This window comes from Carya illinoinensis, chromosome 3 (genome assembly GCF_018687715.1).
Source record: "Carya illinoinensis cultivar Pawnee chromosome 3, C.illinoinensisPawnee_v1, whole genome shotgun sequence".
NCBI lineage: Eukaryota > Viridiplantae > Streptophyta > Magnoliopsida > Fagales > Juglandaceae > Carya > Carya illinoinensis.
This window is the reverse complement of record NC_056754.1, coordinates 49,013,759-49,032,828: the sequence shown is the minus strand read 5'-3', so window position 1 is coordinate 49,032,828 and position 19,070 is coordinate 49,013,759. Positions and strand designations below refer to the sequence as shown.

The 19,070-nt window shown below is 37.4% G+C and overlaps 1 protein-coding gene across 5 annotated transcripts; it reads right to left on the bottom strand.

Moving 5' to 3' along the window:
* Positions 1-398: 398 nt before the first annotated feature.
* On the bottom strand, positions 399-6,222 carry LOC122305052 (tRNA (guanine(37)-N1)-methyltransferase 2). 5 transcript variants are annotated; one of them, XM_043117342.1, is made up of 11 exons: positions 5,654-6,215; positions 5,474-5,571; positions 4,412-4,516; positions 4,102-4,164; positions 3,909-3,970; positions 2,586-3,114; positions 2,380-2,499; positions 2,005-2,163; positions 1,598-1,704; positions 1,056-1,130; positions 399-932 (listed from the first exon to the last, which is right to left on the bottom strand). In XM_043117342.1, exons 1-11 carry the CDS (start codon positions 5,746-5,748, stop codon positions 843-845), a joined length of 1,503 nt encoding a protein of 500 aa, XP_042973276.1. In that variant the 5' UTR covers positions 5,749-6,215; the 3' UTR covers positions 399-842. The 5 variants fall into 5 exon arrangements, with proteins under 5 accessions (XP_042973276.1, XP_042973278.1, XP_042973275.1 ...); XM_043117344.1 differs by having other exon boundaries at positions 3,897-3,970; positions 5,677-6,211; XM_043117341.1 differs by having other exon boundaries at positions 3,897-3,970; positions 5,654-6,209.
* Between the last annotated feature and the right edge of the window lie 12,848 nt (positions 6,223-19,070).

Below are 19,070 nucleotides of genomic sequence, written 5' to 3'. Positions count from 1 at the left end.
ATCAGAGTGAAATGTTTATACAATATTATGTTAAACAAGTAATTAATTTTTTTTACTGAAATATAATATATTAATGTATTTTACGTTAACGAGAGATTACACGAATTCTATACGGAACAAAATTGAATTAATTTGTATATCGCTGAATAAATAATAAATAACTAAGGGCCCTTTAATCCATGAGAAGAAGGAAGAGAGTTCTACATAACATAAATAATATAGAGGTGAAAAGAAATAATATGTCACATACAAATACAAATTTACAGAATGAATTCACACGCGCACTGCTGCTAACAACTCAATTTATGGTCTGAATTCTAATCGTTATTTTAAAATTTAAAAATCATATTCATCATTATAATCATATCTGGCATATCAACTTGAAAAGCGATAAAATATTGGTATGAACAAATCTCTACCATTGATTAATATACAGTGGTTGTAATCTATAAACAATTGTCTGCCATCAGCCATCAGCCAACATCTTGTGCCTGACAAAGCTAGATCACATGGAAGTACCTAAATGACTACTGTAGGTTGTTAAAAAAAAACACACATCAAAACATTCAAACTAAGGAAAAAATAAAAAACCAGGTACAACCCGGAAACTCGAATTCCAGATTTTTAAAATCAGTTTCATCTGGGTTCTGGCTTGGGTCGGACCTAACTTAACCCGGCCCAGGCCAGAACCCAGATGAACAGTGCTACAAGTGACCCATAAAGGCCTTCCCTATTTTCTGTTGGCAGTTTTCTTTCGGTTCAACGTCACTTGACCCATTGTACCCGCAACTGATACATCGACAAACCCAATCTTGAAGTCTTGGCAAACTATGAAGTGCTAATCACTCTCCAGCAGCATTATGAATTACATTGTCAGTGGTATCTTCATTGAAGCATGCTTCTGGCAACCTAAAACTCAAGCAAAACATTGCCTGCATATAGCAAGACAAAGTTAAGAAAACAGAAGGGCCACCAAGGCATGGCTATAAATATGGAGTGAATATATATATATACACATACATATATAAAAGAAAAGTGGTAATAATAGGCGATACCTTGTTTGGAGCCACATCCCTAACCCTATGAAATACTGGGTCTTGTATACGGGCCTTCAAGGCAGATTCTGCCTCCTGCAAAATAGTTGGAAAAGCAGTTTCAATCACAGTACAAGAATTTTTTTGATAAGTAATCACAATACAAGAATTAGAAATGAATAAAAAGAACTTCCTACACTGAACTGGAATAGTCACAGTAAATCTACAATAAAACTGTCTGAATGAGGCAAATGTGATCGGGGCAGTGGCCCTAGGGACCCATCCCCACTACTTCACAAAAATACCGTCTAATGATAAAAATATAAAATATATATATATATATATATATAAGTAGAATGATAGTTTTATTAATATGAATGAAGTAGGCAAAACTCATGTATACAGGAAGTATACAAAAGAACACCTAAATACATTCTAGGAACCAGAAATTAAAAACAGAAAATGATGATAAAGATATAACCAAGCTAAAGGACTTGCAGGAAACTAATCAGCATTGCAGATAGAAAAATGAACAAGGGAAAAACAGTGCAAAATGAACTTACCAAAACTATAATTTCTTGGGTTTCATTTGCCCGCATGAAGCAATAGCAATGAATCCAAGGAAGAGGTCCCTTCCAATATTTCCTATGTAGTATGCCCCTAAATACATCTGAGGAAACTTATTCTGTCACTAATCTTACTGGACAGGGAACAGAAAAGCAAGTGAAAATGTGAAAACGGAGAAACACATGACATGTCAATGTTTATCAAAGTACTAATCATAGAAACAACAAAAACAAATCTTTATCCAACATTGTGAATGGCATTTATGATCTGGTTTTAAGAATGATAGTTACATTGTGACATGCCAAAAAAACATACTAATTAAAGCAGATAAAAAAGATGTTCACCCACCAGAACAAATGTTGACATGATCCATTAAAAGAAAATTCGTTCAAAAGCGTGTTACCTAGAAATTGAAGAGCAGAAGCAGGTAAGTTCATTATCAAATGATCAACATGTTCCCAAGTCTTAGCATTTGATATCTCAGAGCCTCTCATCCTCTTATTTGTGCTTCGTTTTCTTCGACAAGCTTCAGAGGTATCAGTTCCATCAGCACCCCCATTCTCTGTGGAGGAAAATAAATAGGAAAATGTAGCTATTTCGACTGTTGATATAGAGACTAGACACATTTTATTAAAGGGATTTTTCATTTCTTTGGACAGGCAAAGGTAAATTGCACATGCATCTAGCTCCAGCAGTGAAGATACTGACACAATGAGGAGGCACTTCACTGCATCAGAATTAGTTACGGCCCATAGCCTGATTGCAGTGCATATGTTACCTTCTTGACAATTACCTGAAGGCCTTTTAACTGCAGAAACAGGCGTATCTGCTTTCCTGCTTGAACCTTGCACACACTCCAGATCACTAGTAATAGTATCTGGCACGTACTTCACCTCAACTGCAGGAAACAGAAAAATTGGATGAAACCCTACATCAACATGCCACGCCTAAAAATAAATAAAAAATATGATTACACATTTATACCACCAGTTGGCTTCCCATTTTCCGACTTTGATTCCTCACTGGCCTCCATCTCATATTTCTCACTACATTTCCTATTGAGGAAATCAGGATCCATTTTAATCTCACCAGCTGGCACCGCCATCAATTGCATAATGAACTTTCTTGCATCCATGTTGTATGCACAAACAAGATCATCAACTTTGTTGATTTCTGCATTAATCTTCAGATAACGAATGCTATCTGGATTTAAGTCATTTGCATACACTATGCATCCTTTCTGTGCTGCTGGAATAGCAAAGGGACCAATGCCAGCAAACATGTCACAAATGGTCTCTCCAGCTCGGAACTGAGAAACCAGCCGCATGTGTTCATGTTCCAATCTTGAATTCCAGTAGACCAAGCTGTAATCAAGCTTGAAAGTTGCCCTATATTGCTTCACTTCTGTAACCATATCATTTTGCCCCGCAAGAACTTCAAACTTTGGGACACGGAACTCATTTGTAATTGTACCAACTTTATTAACAACCGTTTTGATTCTTGGATAATTTTTCTGCAGATATTAAAAAATATATTTAAAATATAAAAAGTCAAAACCATGCATAGAAACTCATGGTAACAACTACATATATATAAAAATGGTCTGTTCAACAGTAAAGAAATGCCCAATATGAAGACTAGAAGTACAAATACTAATCTCTGTGAAGAGGAACAAAGATTGGCTCAAGGACATGGCAACCCGCATTAATGTTTCAAGGTCAGAGCATCCAGATAATACCAATATGAGGAGCATCATTTTGACAGGTCTAAGCAGCTGATCACCATACTAGTTTTTTGAACCCAGAAAGGAGCACTGTTAATGAGAGGAACTCTTTGTGTGATTGTGTGTGTGAGAGAGATAGAGAGAGATTGTAGTAGTAATATTAATAGAATCAGCAAAAATATTTAGATAAATTTTTTTTTTGATAGGTAAAAATATTTAGATAAATGATTTGACTTAAGTTACAGCTTATGACAATGCAACGCAGGTCAGTTAGACCATCCCCCCCCCCCCTTCTTTCCAAAAAGAAAAAAGGAGAGCAGTCCAAATAAGTCATCAAGCTATCAAACACATCGTTGAAACAAAATTGGTGAGAACACTCATCTTACAACTAGTTTCCGAATGAGAGGCAACAACATTTACCAAACAAAAATTAAGCAATGCAACATTGGAGTCAAAAAGGGCAAAGTATCCTCTGTGCTAAAACATGTACTACACTCATCCTGTTAGATGGCATTCCACATATGTACAGAACAAAGGCTCAGTTAATGTAAAAGCCAGAAACGAAAACATACATCATAGATAACCTTTGCAATAACATCCTTGTAGAGAAGTAATTCATCGTGTATATTCAGATGAGCAATGTGACCTGTATAAGCATGAAGATATGTTAATTCATCTTCAGTAAGAGATGCACAATCAGTAATACAAACCAAGCAGTGCAAAGTATGGTTTCTGTTAAACCACATAGCAATTGTAGAACATAAACTGGATACTCAACTATCGTTTCAAAAGATGAAGGAACCTCCACTCCAGAAGGTAGAATCTGCTTCAATACATGATCTATAATCAAAAGAACCATTCAGAAAGTAGTCCATTAAGAAAAGTGGAAAGCAAATAGACATCATTATTACGTTGACATCGAAAAGCTCAATATACAGTCCTTGGCACTTAAACCTCCATAGATCAGGTTTGTTATAAATGGAGACAGAACACAGGCAGAGCCTGAATCTGGATATTTGGGGGTTCTTATAAAGACAAAACAACTAAAACTGGCTTGGCTGTATAATATGCAAAAAAGCCAACTAACCTGTACTCCAATATGAATATCCAAGTGTCAGTGAATAGGGAACTACTTCAATCTTGCATAAAAGTTTCAGTTCACCAAGTTTTTCTTCTGGAATATCAGATAAATCTGCCCAAAGTAAAAAGTTTGCAAATAATGAGAGATATGCAGAACAAGTGAAATGACACAGCCTAAAAACACAAATGACTAAGTGCATGTTTGGGATTGCGGTGGGAAATATAGCTTATAACTTGGGGGCTTATAGCTTATAACTTAAATAACAAGCTCTACTATTAAAAAGTCATTTACTGTTTGGTAACCATGTCTCTAAAGTACTTTTAAAGTTAGTTATATTAATTTTTTTTTAAATATACAGTTGTTTGCAGGAGTTTTTCAATAAAAGCTTCAATTTGATGCTTTTTAAAAAAGTAGATTTTTAGCTTTTTAAAGTGATTAAAGCACTTTTTATAAATTTACCAAACATATCATTTTTTCTTTAAAAGAGCTTTTAAACAATTAAAAATATTTTTTAAACTTTCAAACTCAATCCCAAACAGGCTCTAAATGCCAAAGCCAACACACATTCATAAACCAAGATTTAGTGTCGTCTTGGTACAATCAAGAAAAACAAGAAACTAAAAAATCCTTTAAAAAATGCAACAAATGTAAGTAACAATAATCGGAAACCCAATTGAAGAACTAAGAAAATGCAGCTCAATCACAAGGGCCAACCAGTCAATCTTCATAACAGCTCACACTAAAGTCCAATACGTGAGTGCATGTTTGGGATTGCTTTAGGGCTTTTAGTGAAAAATTCACTCAACATTAAGCATTGTTTTATCTCTCTCCGAATTGTATCATCTAATTTGGTCTGGCAATTGGAAAGGATCTCTTTTCACAATTACATTTAATGTACAAAGAAACCTCAACATTCTGATCTTTGTAACTTCACAACACAACACAGTATACAATATTTGAATTTTAGTTGCTCTTTTATTTTCAGTAAGGGGACCATTATATCCATTTTCTGCAAAATGCCAGAACAGATAATTCGTCTAAATAAATTTTACTATTTCTTATTCATACCAGGATTCTGAACTCTTTCAGACAAAATCATGTAACGGTTTTTCTCACATGTTGGATCTTCGGTGATAGGCTTAATGCGAGCCTTGTCAAGTAAATACCTGCAAATACACATCCAGGCCTTTAAAAAAATAAAATCAAAACTAGTAGATGAACAGAAAAAACAAACAACATCTCACCCACCCGTTTAAAATTCGAGTGCCAACCTTGCAAAACTCGCGAGGAACTCGAAGTGCCCATAGTTTTAGATGCACATCGAACTTGCTTTCATCCAACATTTCTTTATCTCACAGAGTATTGTTTAATTCACCAGTGAGTGAGCACTCAATTAAAACCCGAACCTACGATTGTTTAAACAGAGAAAGCGAAACGGGAACATCAAAAGAAAGAGCATGATAAACCCTCAATAAACCCTAAGGCTCAAATTTAGAGATAGAGATTTAGGAATGAAATTTAATCAAATATATCGTAATGTAATTCTGGATAAACCCAACAACCAACTATTGCAGCGGACAAGAAAGCAATGACTAGGGTCTCTTATCAAAAAATAAAAAAAGAAGAAAGCAATGACTAGGGTTTATGCGAAAACAATGGCGGATCTAGGAGGGCTTTGTTTGGTACGATAGGTATTGGGCTGAATACAGACATATTGGATTGGATTTTGGGGTTAAAATTCTGATCCAAAGCCCAATATCAAAGGTTTCCAATTCAATTCAAGTCGATATAAAAGATGAAAAAAATAATATTATGCCGGGTAGCAGCCCTCCCACCCCCGGTGTCACAACCCGTACCCAAAGGGTTAGGTAGCTAGTTCCTTTTACAAAAAATCAGATTTCGAACAATACAAGTATAAATGGTGAAGGGCAAGGCCGTATAACATGTAAAACTCATTTATTAAAAAATATACATTTCTCCAAAGAGACATCTATTAACTCTGTCAACATATAAAATAAAATAAAACTCCACAAAGTCTCAAATAATGCAGCATTATCTTATAATACTATTCAAAAAGTAAAGTAATTAATTTCAATAAAAATCCTCCACTTGTCTCTTGTTCTCTTTGGCACTTATTCCGATCTATTGACATACTTGTGCCTTGTCACTAAAGTGAGTGTATTCAAAACAAAAGTCATGTTTACCCCATGGCAAGGTTGTGCATTCTGCGAAGAGCCAAGCAAAACATAAATCACTTTGTCATCAAAGTGATTGCACCCAAAATCAAGGCCATATTTACTCCCATGGCAGGGTTGTGCATTCTATGAATAGTCAAGTAGAACATAAATTACTTTGTCACCAAAGTGGTTGCACTCAAAAAATAGATGTCATGTTTACCTCATGGCAGGAAAGATAGCCAACTAGAACATACATAACTTTGTCACCAAAGTGATTGCACTCAAAACAAGATTCATGTTTACCCCATGGCAAGGTTGTGCATTCTGCAAATAGTCAAGCATAACATACATCATTTTGTCACTAAGGTGATTGCACTCAAAACATAGGTCATGTTTACCCCGCAAAGTTGTATATTTTGCTTTACCCTAGTAGAGTTGTGTATTATATTGTTTACCCTATGGTAGGATTGTGCATTCTGTGAATAGTCAAGATAAACATAAATCACTTTGTCACCAAAGTGATTGCACTCAAAACAAAGGTCACCATTATACACTCATGGTGAGAACCATTGTACACCAATGGCAAGGTCAAAATAGAGTCCACTTTCTATACCCATGTCAAGGCTAGAACAAAAGTCACTATTATAACCCGTGGCAAGGCCCGTAGCAACGCAAAACAAAATCTTATGCCTCAAGGTTTTCAAATAGAATACAATAACAAAATTTAACAAATAATATCATACAATAATTCTATAGCCAACCGCCAATCCGTCCCCGCGGCGGCCTTATTTGTTTTTTTGCATGACGTGGCATTTAATTTAAGTTAAAAAAAAAAACCATAAGCTGGAAACAAGACGTATCGTCCATGAGAAGTTAAAAAGGAAAACCAAGAGAGAGAAAATATGATGCGAAGAGCTTCCTTTCAAAAAGCTTCTCTCGAGCTGCGTCTTCTTCTCAAGCTTTGTTCTCTCTCTCTTCAGATTTTGCAACTGGGTTTTACTCTCTCTGATTTTTACTCAACTCAAGAGAATGCTAGACACCTCTCTCTTCAGATTTCGCAAACTGGGTTTTACTCTCTAGCTTTTACTTAGCTCATAGAGAAAGATGCAGACTCTTTGGTCTTTACACAGCTCAAAATCAAACTTGTGTTGCTGGACTCTCTCTTTTCAAAATGCTAGATGCCTCGTGAAGAAGAAAATCCCAATGAAGAAGATGTAAATGCAGATTTAGATTTCGTAAAAAAATATTTCTAGGAATTTTACAAAGAAGCAAAACACAAGATTTTTCTTTCTCTGTTCAAATTTCCTAAAAGGATTTTCTCTCTCTTGGTTTTCATTTTTCGCTTCTCATGGACAGACATCTGGTTTCCCGCTTATGTTTTTTTTTTTAAAAGAAAAAAAAATTAAACACCACGCCATACAAAAAAACAAATGAGGCCGCCTTGAGGACGTATTGGCGATTGGCTATAGAATTATGAATATCATATAATCAAATAAAAATTATTTCAAACTTCATGTTCACATTTTATGCAGTAGAGAAACAAAATGCAAAAAAATTTGCTCATGTCTACTCTAATCATGATAAAATGTCACATTTTCATGTTCAAATGCGAAGACTACTACAAAAAATAACTGAGATTGTTTTCATAACAAGATATGCAAGTTTTTCATAAAATCAACATCAATCAGTTTTTGGCAAAGTTTAGTAGTATACAATCTAAGCTTTGATCCTAAACACGTAGTGTCACAACCTAATTAGGCTGTGTTTGGGTGTTGAAGTATCTTCAACACTTCTCACTACTATTCATTACTTTATTATTACTTTTCACCTACTTTTTTTACTATTCATTACTTTTTACTTACTTTTTATTACTATTCATTATTTTATTATTACTTTTCACCTACTTTTTATTACTATTCACAACTCTCCTCAACTCTCTTCAACTCTCCTTAAAATATCTCTAACATAGTAATAACTCATACCAAAACAAAAACCTGCCTAACTAACAAAATTCTATAACCCGAACCAAACCTCAATAAGAACCAAAATCCATAAGCCCATAAACCACCATATCAAATAGTCCACCACGGCACCTCGGGTTTATCATGACCCACACACTACGTTCAAAAACACTACTCCACCAATAGGTTAGCCCAAACTCATTGGGATTCGCTTAAACCTTCGCAGCAACACACAACACCATTTACAACCATACTCCTTGACATATCAGAACACCAACTCATATTTTTACATTCATTCCCTCCTCCGACCACGACATTATAAACATGGGACCCTCCAAATGTCCACCAATCATGAAGTCACTCAACTACAAATCTCAACATACAAAACAGGGGCAGCACAAACATCCAGTAGGCACAAATACAAGAGCCACAAAAATTAAATGATGGTTATGTGGCTAAAGCTCGAGGGTACCTTACCCAATCTCAGAGTGGTGGTCATTCAAATTTGAGGGCATGACAGCATTGTCTAGAGACGTTTGAGATGCTCTGTGACACTGAAAAGCAACATCAAAATCGAGTTCGAGATGGTGAGGAAACACATGGGGGGAGAATGAAATTGGACGGAGAGTAAAAACGAGACTGACGAGAGACTGATCAAGGCATACGAGCAGGAAAGAGAGTACAAGACATACCTTGGTGGCGTGGGGCGGCACGCTAGCTCTGGTGGCCTTTGTTGGTCACTAAAGTTAGCCTAAACCGAGGCAAAGTGAGACGTCGACAGAGTTATAAAGAGAGTGGGAGAGAAAGAGAGAGAGAGATGGGTGAGGAGCTTACCAGCGTTTAAAAGTCAGGAGAGGGAAGCGATGGCACTAACGTCCCACAAAAACAAAAATACAGAGGAGAGAGAGAGATGGGTGAGGAACTTACCAGCGTTTAAAAGTCAGGAGAGGGAAGCGATGGCGCTAACGTCCCAAAAAAACAAAAATGCAGAGGAGAGAGAGAGAGAGAGAGAGAGAGAGAGAGAGAGAGAGAGAGAGAGAGAGAGAGAGAGAGAGAGAGAGAGAGAGAGTGGGAGATCAGGGAAAGTGAAAATACAGGAGTAAATAGCCTTTTCCGTCCAAACGGTGTGTTTCGTATCCCTTTACTTTCCTTTTTTTATACTAAAGCGAGCCGGGCCTCCTTTCTTAGGTTTGAGCCGAATCCTTTCATTTTTGGAGTCACCTAATGTCATATCGCCCATAGGGTCGAAAGGCCTGTCTGTCTTGGTCATACGACTGAACAGATGGAGGGCAATAGCCACTCTTCCGTTTCCAAACTTGAAAATTATTGACAACCAACTAGTTCTGCTATGAGCAACCCCCTCTTATTTTGCACACCCGATGATGTGGTATTGTTTTATTTTAAAAAAAAAAAACAAAAGAGACAAACAAATTGGCATAGGAAGGAAAGAAAGGTTCACCTTTCACACAGGAAGTTCTCTCGCAAAGAAGGAAATCAATTGATTTCTGAAAATTGCTTGTGTGTCTATCCGATTATGGCTACCGAACAGGAGCATTAGCAATTTAGCAAAATTACTCTCTTCTCTCTCTCTCTCTCTCTCTCTCTCTCTCTCTCTCTCTCTCTCTCTCTCTCTCTCTCTCTCTCTCTCTCTCTCTCTCTCTCTCTCTCTCTCTCTCCTGTGAATATACTCGAGCTTTGTCCTAAAATCAAGCAATTTCTTCATTATTTTGATTCCACTCTTTGTCTATGTTTGTTCACCGCAAACCAACCAAAACCTCTACTTGTGTTACTTTCTCAAAAGCTTAAGAAACAGCTTTGTGAATCTAAGTATATGGGTCCAAACCTGTTCTATGTTTATGCAAGCAGGAAGATCCAGGCCCCCACCTTCCCAAAACCTTCATCCTTTGAAGAACAGACCCATTTCATTCATATCCTCAGCATGTCGATAAAGATCCATTTATGTGGGAAGAGCCATTCTGTAGATCCTTTCGGCGACTTGTGATTGCCTGAAGATATGGTTTCCGGTTGAATGGCTAAAGGAGAAGAAAACTTCTCTCCCAAACATGAAGAGTTTTGCCTATGAGAAGTCTTTTCAACTTCTGGAGGAAGAGAGGGAGGAGTTGTTTTAAACAAGGATAAAATTGACAACCCTACCCTGCAAAATAAAGAGACTTCAATGTTGGCGTGAGTTGGTATTAGAGTGATCATAAGAGTAAACCTTGCATGTAAATCCCTTGATTTAGGGGATTAGAGAGATTATAGGAGTCGATCTTTATTCTAGCCATTAAATATGTATAGCCGAGAATAGATAAATTTTCTTCTGTTATATACACATCTCATCTTTGTAAAGATTACCATAAATGAAAATATACAAAGTTTGACATGGTATCAGAGCATGACTGATTCCTGGCTCTCTGTTATCACTAATCATTTTTGAATCATCGTTTTCTCTCTTCCACCTCTATCCATGGCTAACGCTGAACCCCAACCTGCATCTATCCTCACAGAATTGACCATAAGAATGACCGAAGTCTTGCACAAAGCTTCAGTCTCGACTCTAACGTCTAATACTTATGCTGCTCTGATTGGTATTAAGTTGGACGACACCAACTATGCTTTTGGTCCCAAGTTGTCGAGATGTACATCTCTGGAAAGGACAAGTTGGGATATATTAATGGTGTTTCCCCAGCCTCATCAGAAGGATCCACTCTTTTGGAAATGGAGCACGGATAATGCCATTTTCAAAGGATGGTTCATCAACTCCATGGATTCATCACTGGTTGGTAATTTCATTTGGTTTCCAACGGTGAAACTGGTTTGGGATCCATTGCTACTACTTATTTTGATGACAGTGATACCTCTCAAGTATATGATCTCCAGCGGCGTGTAACCCGTCTGAAACAAGCAGGTGGTTCTCTTGAAAAATACTATAATGATCTTCAAGGACTTTGGCGTGAAATTGATTTTCGTCGCCCAAACCCGATGGAGTGTGTTGTTGATATTCAGAAATATAACAATCTACCAAGTGTATGTCTTCTTGGATGGCCTCGACGACCGACTTGAAAAAATTCGAGGTGATGTTCTACAGATGCGACCGTTTCCCATGGTTGAACAAGCGTATGCTCATGTTCGTCGGGAAGCTGTCCGTCAAGTGGTCATGATAACTGGTGACACTGATGGTACTCCGGGAGCTGTTCTGGCCTTGAAAGGCTTCAAGTTGGGATAGTCCACTCCGTCTTCTACTATGTCTCTTTCTTTGGGTAGTGGGAAATCCGGTACTTCCACCAAGCCACGAGTCTCCTCTGACGGAGCTAAGTGTTCATAGTGTGGAAATTCGAAGCATACCCGTGAGAATTGCTTTAAACTACTCAGATATCCCGACTGGTGGCATGAACTCCAGGCTCAGAAATGACGTGATGCGGTCAGCAATTATGGTAGGCCTGGTAAGGCTGCAATGGTTACAGCAGAGCCGCATCTCTCCCTCACAACTCCTATTGAGATTTCCCAGGGAGGTTTGTCACTCACGGATCCAGGTAAATATGGCAATGCCCTATGTGCTTCTCATCGAGATGCCGATAGCAATGCTTGGATACTTGATTCTGGGGCCACCGACCACATGACATTTGATGTTGTAAATTTTTCATAGACTTACCCATCGCGGCGCACTATTATTGCAAATGCCAAAGGAGTTATTTCTTCGATCACAGGGGCCGGCACTGTGATGTTCTCACCTGCTTTACAATTATCTGATACATTGCTTGTTCCCTCTCTCTCCCATAAATTGCTATTTGTCAGCCAAGTTACCACAGACCTAAACTGTGTTGTACTTATTCATCCTACCTTTTGTCTTCTTAATTAGGGCTGTAATCGAGCCGAGTCGAGCCGAGCTTTGGCTTGCCGAACTCAAGCTCGACTCAAAATACTCGAGCTCCAGATTTTTTTTTAATTCTTTGTTCGAGCTCGACTCGATAAGTTGAAATCTCAACTCGAGCTCGAGCTCGAGTTCGTCCCACAAACGAGTTCGAGTCGAGTTGAGCTCGAGCTCGAGCTCGAACTTGAATTATTATTTTTTAATAAGATTTAATAATTAATAAATTAAATAAATAAATAAAAAAGAATTAATATTGAATTTATACAATTAACAAGTAGAACCTCTATTAAATTATAAAATTTATAAATAATTAATATCTAATTAGTTGATATTTATCCAAAATAACAATATATTATATGCCTACATATATTATTAATACATATACTTAATATGATAGAATATATCTATTTCATATATGGTTTCCACATACTAGTATATGAAATTATTAAATTTTATCAACTAATTATTATACAAATTATAAAATATACCTATGAAGTATATTTACTATATAGACATAAGTAATTAGAATACATATTATATATTTGATTATAAAAGTGGTATGCTTATATTATTAGCTAATATATATATACATGCATAAGTGTATGTATATATTTATTAATATATGAATGGGTTTTAATCGAGTCGAGCTAACGAGTCGACTCGAGCATAAACGAGCGAGCCTAAACGAGCCTTAGTTGAGTCAAGTCGAGTTTTGTCGAGTATGTGTCATTTATAAATCGAGCGAGCATCTGCTTTAACGAACGAACTTTTTTTTTCATGAGTCGAGTTCGATTCGAGTTTAACCGAGCGAGTACCGAGCGAGCTATCGAACAGACTGGTTCATTTACAGCCCTATTCTTAATGATATTCTCACCAAGGAGATCATTAGGCGTGGTACTAAGAAAGGGGGGGCTATATTACATGGATGATTTCAATGTGGGCCGAGCACATCATATGCATCATTCGATTGGCATCAAAGAGCGACATATTTGGCTTTGGCATCATTGGTTAGGGCATCCGTCATTTGGTTATATGAAGCATTTGTTTCATGATTTGTTTTCGCATGTGTCGAATTCTGACTTCAAATGTGATACATGCATTTTCGCTAAAAGTCATAGAGTTACCTATCCTTTGAGTATGAATAAAAGTGATGTTCCCTTTGCTTTAATTCACTCAGATGTGTGGGGTCATTTTCCTATTTTTTCAATGTCTGTATTCGCTAGTCTGTGATATTTGTAGATGATTGTACTCGCATGACTTGGCTCTACTTGCTTAAACATAAAGATGAAGTACTTAATGTGTTTCAGTCCTTCCCTGCAATGGTTCAAATTCAATTCTCAGCTAAGATTCAGATTCTCAGATCAGATAATAGTGGCTAATATGTAAATCAATGGCTTCATGACTATTTCCAACATCATGAACTTATTCATGAAACATCATGCCCACAGACTCCGCAGCAAAACGGTATTGCTGAGACAAAAAATCGACACATCCTTGAAATTGCTCGGGCTCTATTAATTGGAGCCCATGTGCCCAGTCGACATTGGGTTGGTGCCATTGCCATGGCTAAGCATCTCCTCAATCGGATGCCATCCAAAGTCTTAAATTTTAAGACTCCACTACAAGCTCTTTTGACTTATGTTTCCTTGCCTACAGTGTTGATGATTCATCCTCGAATCTTTGGATGTGTCGCATTTGTACACCTCTATAAGAATTAGCGCACGAAGCTTGATCCATGTGCCATTCGATGTCTCTTCTTGGGGTATGCCTCACATCAAAAAGGATACCGATGCTATGATCCGGCCACCAAATGCACCTATGTGACTATGGATGTCACTTTTCTAGATCTGACATCTTTTTTTCCCTAGTAACCACTTCTCCTCTTCAGGGGCAGATACGAGATGAAGAGCCGAATTGGTTAAGATTTGACTAGTCGAGGTTTAATGACAATGATATCCAGGTCAATGAGGACCCGAATACAAGACCGAATGTGTCTTTAGAAGTTGATATAGTTCCTACACCACCTGAACCTAAAGTTGATATAGAACCCCTTCTCTCCCAAGTACCCAAAAGACCCATCTCCTAAGATTATCTCTGAGGTAAGCTCTCTTATCACACCTTACAATTCTAATGATATGAATACCCCTATTAGCTTTACCTTACCTTTTAGGCATAATCGAGGCAAACCACCAAACATATATTCTCTAGATATTGAGGAACAAAAGTCAAAGTATCTAATTGCCAAATATGTGTCTACAAAAAGGCTTTCTGAACCTCTCAAAACATTTTTGCATGAAATTTCTTCATTCTGGATTCCCACCAGTGTTCATGAAGCCTTGACAGACCCTAAGTGGACTTAGGCTATGAAGGAAGAGATGGAAGTATTGCTGAAAAATGAAACATGGACTCTTGTTCCCTTACCCGAAGGGAAAAAACTGGTGGGGTGTAAATGGGTGTTCTCCATCAAACACAAAGTAGATGGATCGATCAAAAGATATAAAGCAAGGCTTGTAGCAAAGGGCTATACATAGACATACGGCATAGACTATCAAGAAACCTTCTCACTAGTAGACAAGTTAAATATAGTTAGAGTTTTGTTATCTCTCACAACAAATCTTAATTGGCCACTGCACCAATTTGATGTAAAGAATGCCTTCCTCCACAGTGATCTTGAGGAGGAAGTTTACATGGAGATTCCACCAGGCTATACGGCAACTTCTGAGACTAAGGTGGTGTGCAAATTACAACGGGCACTATGCTGATTGAAGCAATCACCTCGAGCATGGTTTGGGTGATTTAGCTTAGCAAAGAAGAAATATGAATTTCAACAAAGCAACTAAGACCATACACTATTCCTTAAGCATCAATTGGGCAAGGTAACAGCTTTGATAGTCTATGTGGATGAATGATTATTACAAGAGATGCTCCAGAAGAAATATCAAGACTCCAAAAGCAATTGGCGACTGAATTCGAGATGAAGAATCTGGGAGGACTTAAATATTTTCTGGGAATTGAAGTTGCTAGATCAAAGCAAGGTATATTTCTTTCCAAGTGAAAATATATCCTAGACTTATTATCAGAGGTGGGACTACTGGAATGTAAGCCTGCAGACACACCAATTGTCCAAAACCACAAACTTGGAGAATACCTAGATCAAGTGCCAACAAACAAAGAGACGTACCAAAGACTAGTTGAGAAGCTCATTTATCTCTCACATACAAGCCCTAATATTGCTTATGCTATAAGCGTAGTAAGTCAATTCATGCATTGTTCGAGTCAAGATCACATGGATGCAGTAAGCCGAATTCTTAGATACATAAATTCCTCTCCTGGAAAAAAAACTTATGTTTTCGAAGAATAATCACCTAAGGGTGGACCGCTATACAGACATAGATTGGGCAAGGAATATCTTAAACAGGAAGTCCACCTCGGGATACTTCACGTTTGTTGGTGGGACCTTGTTACATGAAGAAGTAAGAAGCAAAAGGTGGTGGCTTTGTCAAGTGCTGAAGTCGAGTTCCATGGGATGGCTAAGGGTCTTTGTGAGCTTCTCTGGCTCAGAAGACTATTAACAGAAATTGGCTTTGCTCCAAGCTGGGAGATGGACCTATTCTGCGACAACAAGGCCGCTATTGATATTTCTCACAACCCTATCCAACATGATCGGACCAAACATGTGGAAGTGGATCGACACTTCATCAAGCAAAACCTTGAAACCAAGATAATCCGATTTCCTTTCGTCAAGTCTGAAGACCAGTTGGGAGACATACTAACGAAAGCTATATGCAGCAAGAACTTCTACAACTCACTTGACATGTTTGGCATCAGAGATCTATATATATGAACCAACTTGAGGGGGAGTGTTGGCGGGAGTTGGCATTAGAGAGATCATAGGAGTGAACCTTGCATGTAAATCCCTTGATTTAGGGGATTGGAGAGATTATAGGAGTCAATCTTTATTCTAGCCATGAAATATGTATAGCCGAGAATAGATAGATTTTCTTCTGTTATATACACATCCCATCTTTGTAAAGATTACCATGAATGAAAATATACAAAGTTTGACATTCAATAGAATTTTTCACAACCTGAAAATCGAAACAAAAACAGATTCAAACATACATAGAAAATCCAAGCATCCAACTAAAATTGAAGGAAAATAAGCAAAAAATTAAACATAAAACAATTTAAAACCATAGAACGACGATTCCATTTGTCTCTAGTTAGCGACCAGAGAATGATGCCGCAACTAGAGACCCACAACGCCATAGATCTTTGATTCGCGATAAGAGATCCATGGTGTCGCTACCAAGAGAAAGACCCGTCCTACTTACCAAGACCCACCATGTTGAAGAAGAAGAAGTGAGAAGAGAAGGAAGAAGAGAGTAGAGGATAGTCTCGAAGAAGAAGAAGAAGAAGAAAAAGAGAGGTGACGAGAAAGAAAGAAAGAAGAATGAATTGAAACGAGAGGATAGCATAGCAGGAAGGAGAAGGAGAAGGAGGAGACAACCAAAAAATGGGTGGATTTGATGAATTTGGATATCCTACCCACAACCCGCCCCATTTTTTCTTTTAAAAAAACTATTCTATCTTCCCGATAAACCAGGTGGATTGTCTACCCGGTACCATACGGGTTGGATGGAATACAAGGACGGGCCAGGGGATAGAACTGGGATTAGATAACATATCATTCATTCGAGCTAAGTAGAATCAAGAACAAAAGACACCGGCCATAAAAAACTGTTTTCTTGTCCGACAATGACAATGCCAAGATGCATATGGAGTGGTAACAAAATTGGATGGTGCTACTTGAACTGACGGTTTTGACTGATCACACAGGTTTTTTTTCCCTCTCAAACTCCCTAAAACTTACTTCCTTAATAAATTAAAAAGAGAAATTGTTTCCATCCATTTGGGGGCCAGTATATCGGTCCCAAGCGTTTTCCAACAAAATCTGGATTTCACTTTGTTAAGATGGGGAAAGCTCAATGGAGGCAGGAAAAGTGAGTGCTTAGAAAAACGATAGATGGAAATTTTCATAATGTACTTTATGTTTGGGACTTTGTCGTGGCAGTTGGTTTGTTTTTTAGTAAGTTAAATATTTGTCGTAGCAGTTGGTTTGCTTTTTAGTAAGTTAAATAGCATTGTCATTAGACTCATTGCCATTCTTTAACGACTTTGAGCCCGACTTTCCCATTTTAAACAACAACTTGTAGTACTCGATAAAAAGAAATTTCCAAATCAAATTAGACTTTGCATCTTCTTTCTTTCTTATTTTTTTTTTCCTTAGGCTAATAATCATCCTTTGTATCCATGGGTTTTGCAGCCACACCACTTTCCAGGGATAGCAGGATTTGGTTCGCATTTCATGGATTATGCTGTTTTGTTTTGACATTCTATCTGCCGACTTTACTCAGAATATAAAGTATTTTTATTTCGAGTTCTCGTTACTGGGTTTTTCTCTCAATTGGCCGCAAAATCTCTACCAGTATGGTAATAACTTCGTTTCTCTTTCTTTTTCTCTCTCTTTGATTGAATCGGAAAAGGGAATACAAATCCAATACTACCCACCAAAACTTTGAAACAGGGGATGCCCTTAAACAACACTGTAAATTGAAACCAAGAAAGGAAATTAAAGAGAAAAAACTGGGTGTTTAGCTCCATGAACTATCTAACAGTGTTTATCTCCGAGACTGGATTCTCTATTACTGACTCTATTTATATACAAGTTCGTTTCCAATCTTCCTTTCGTGATCGATCTTCTGCATCTTGAGACTTCGAAAGAGCAGGAACATGTCCGCGCGCTGATTCTGCAACTTTTCGACAACCAATTAATTTGGGTTGCAGCATACAACAGCATTAAAAAGCAAGCAACTTGGGAAGCTAATCCGAGAGATCGTGGTCGTGCCAGCACAAGAGGATAGAGATGCAACGTCCAAGGATGTAGAACCGGGTTTTCTGCTGCTTAGCCATTAGAAAGCAGCGTTTCCGGAACCCGGTTTTCCGGCGGGGTACACGGGGTTTTGCAGGGAAGTAAAGCATCGACATGGGGATAGGATATTTTGAGGAGAAAGGAAGGAAGCGAAGAGTAGAGCGGCTTTGGCTAGGATAAGCAAGGAGGAGATGGTGGGGCTATATATAAAAGCTTGAAGGACTTCAGACACCATGGTCCCACTTCTTAAGATAGAGATCGTTTCTCGGGTTGGGTTGAGTTGGGTATAAATGCCTTTTGCCTCAAATTGACATTTCTACCCCCTCAATTATTATTGATGCAATTTTTTTCGTTTTGGTTTTGCAATTGGATTTTGAGAATAAATAAAGTAGATGAAATGTATATGTTAAGATGCCAAGCTTTATTCTTGCTAAAGGTACCTGAAGGAAGCTTGAGCCTTTTTTCTTTTTTGCTCATTCAATTTTTGAAATAACATCCAATTACAAAACTAGATTAGATTAATAAAAAATATAAAAATTTTATTATAGAGACTTATATTCAAGTATAATAATTACATTGAAGAGAAATACTTTAGTTAAAAAAAGACTACATAAAAATAAATTTACAAACTAACGAAATTTGATACAGTACTTCAAATTATAAAGTTGATTTTATTGTAAAGTAGATTTGATGGAATAAGTAAAATCACTATAATTTATAAATT

Excerpts from the sequence above, each read along its gene's own strand:
- LOC122305052 (XM_043117341.1), bottom strand. The coding sequence starts at position 5,748 with ATGTTGGATGAAAGCAAGTTCGATGTGCATCTAAAACTATGGGCACTT. Across the intron at positions 2,164-2,379 it reads TTCAGGTAATTGTCAAGAAG|AGAATGGGGGTGCTGATGGA; the intron begins GTAACATATGCA and ends TTTCCTCCACAG. Across the intron at positions 933-1,055 it reads GGGATGTGGCTCCAAACAAG|GCAATGTTTTGCTTGAGTTT; the intron begins GTATCGCCTATT and ends TGCTATATGCAG.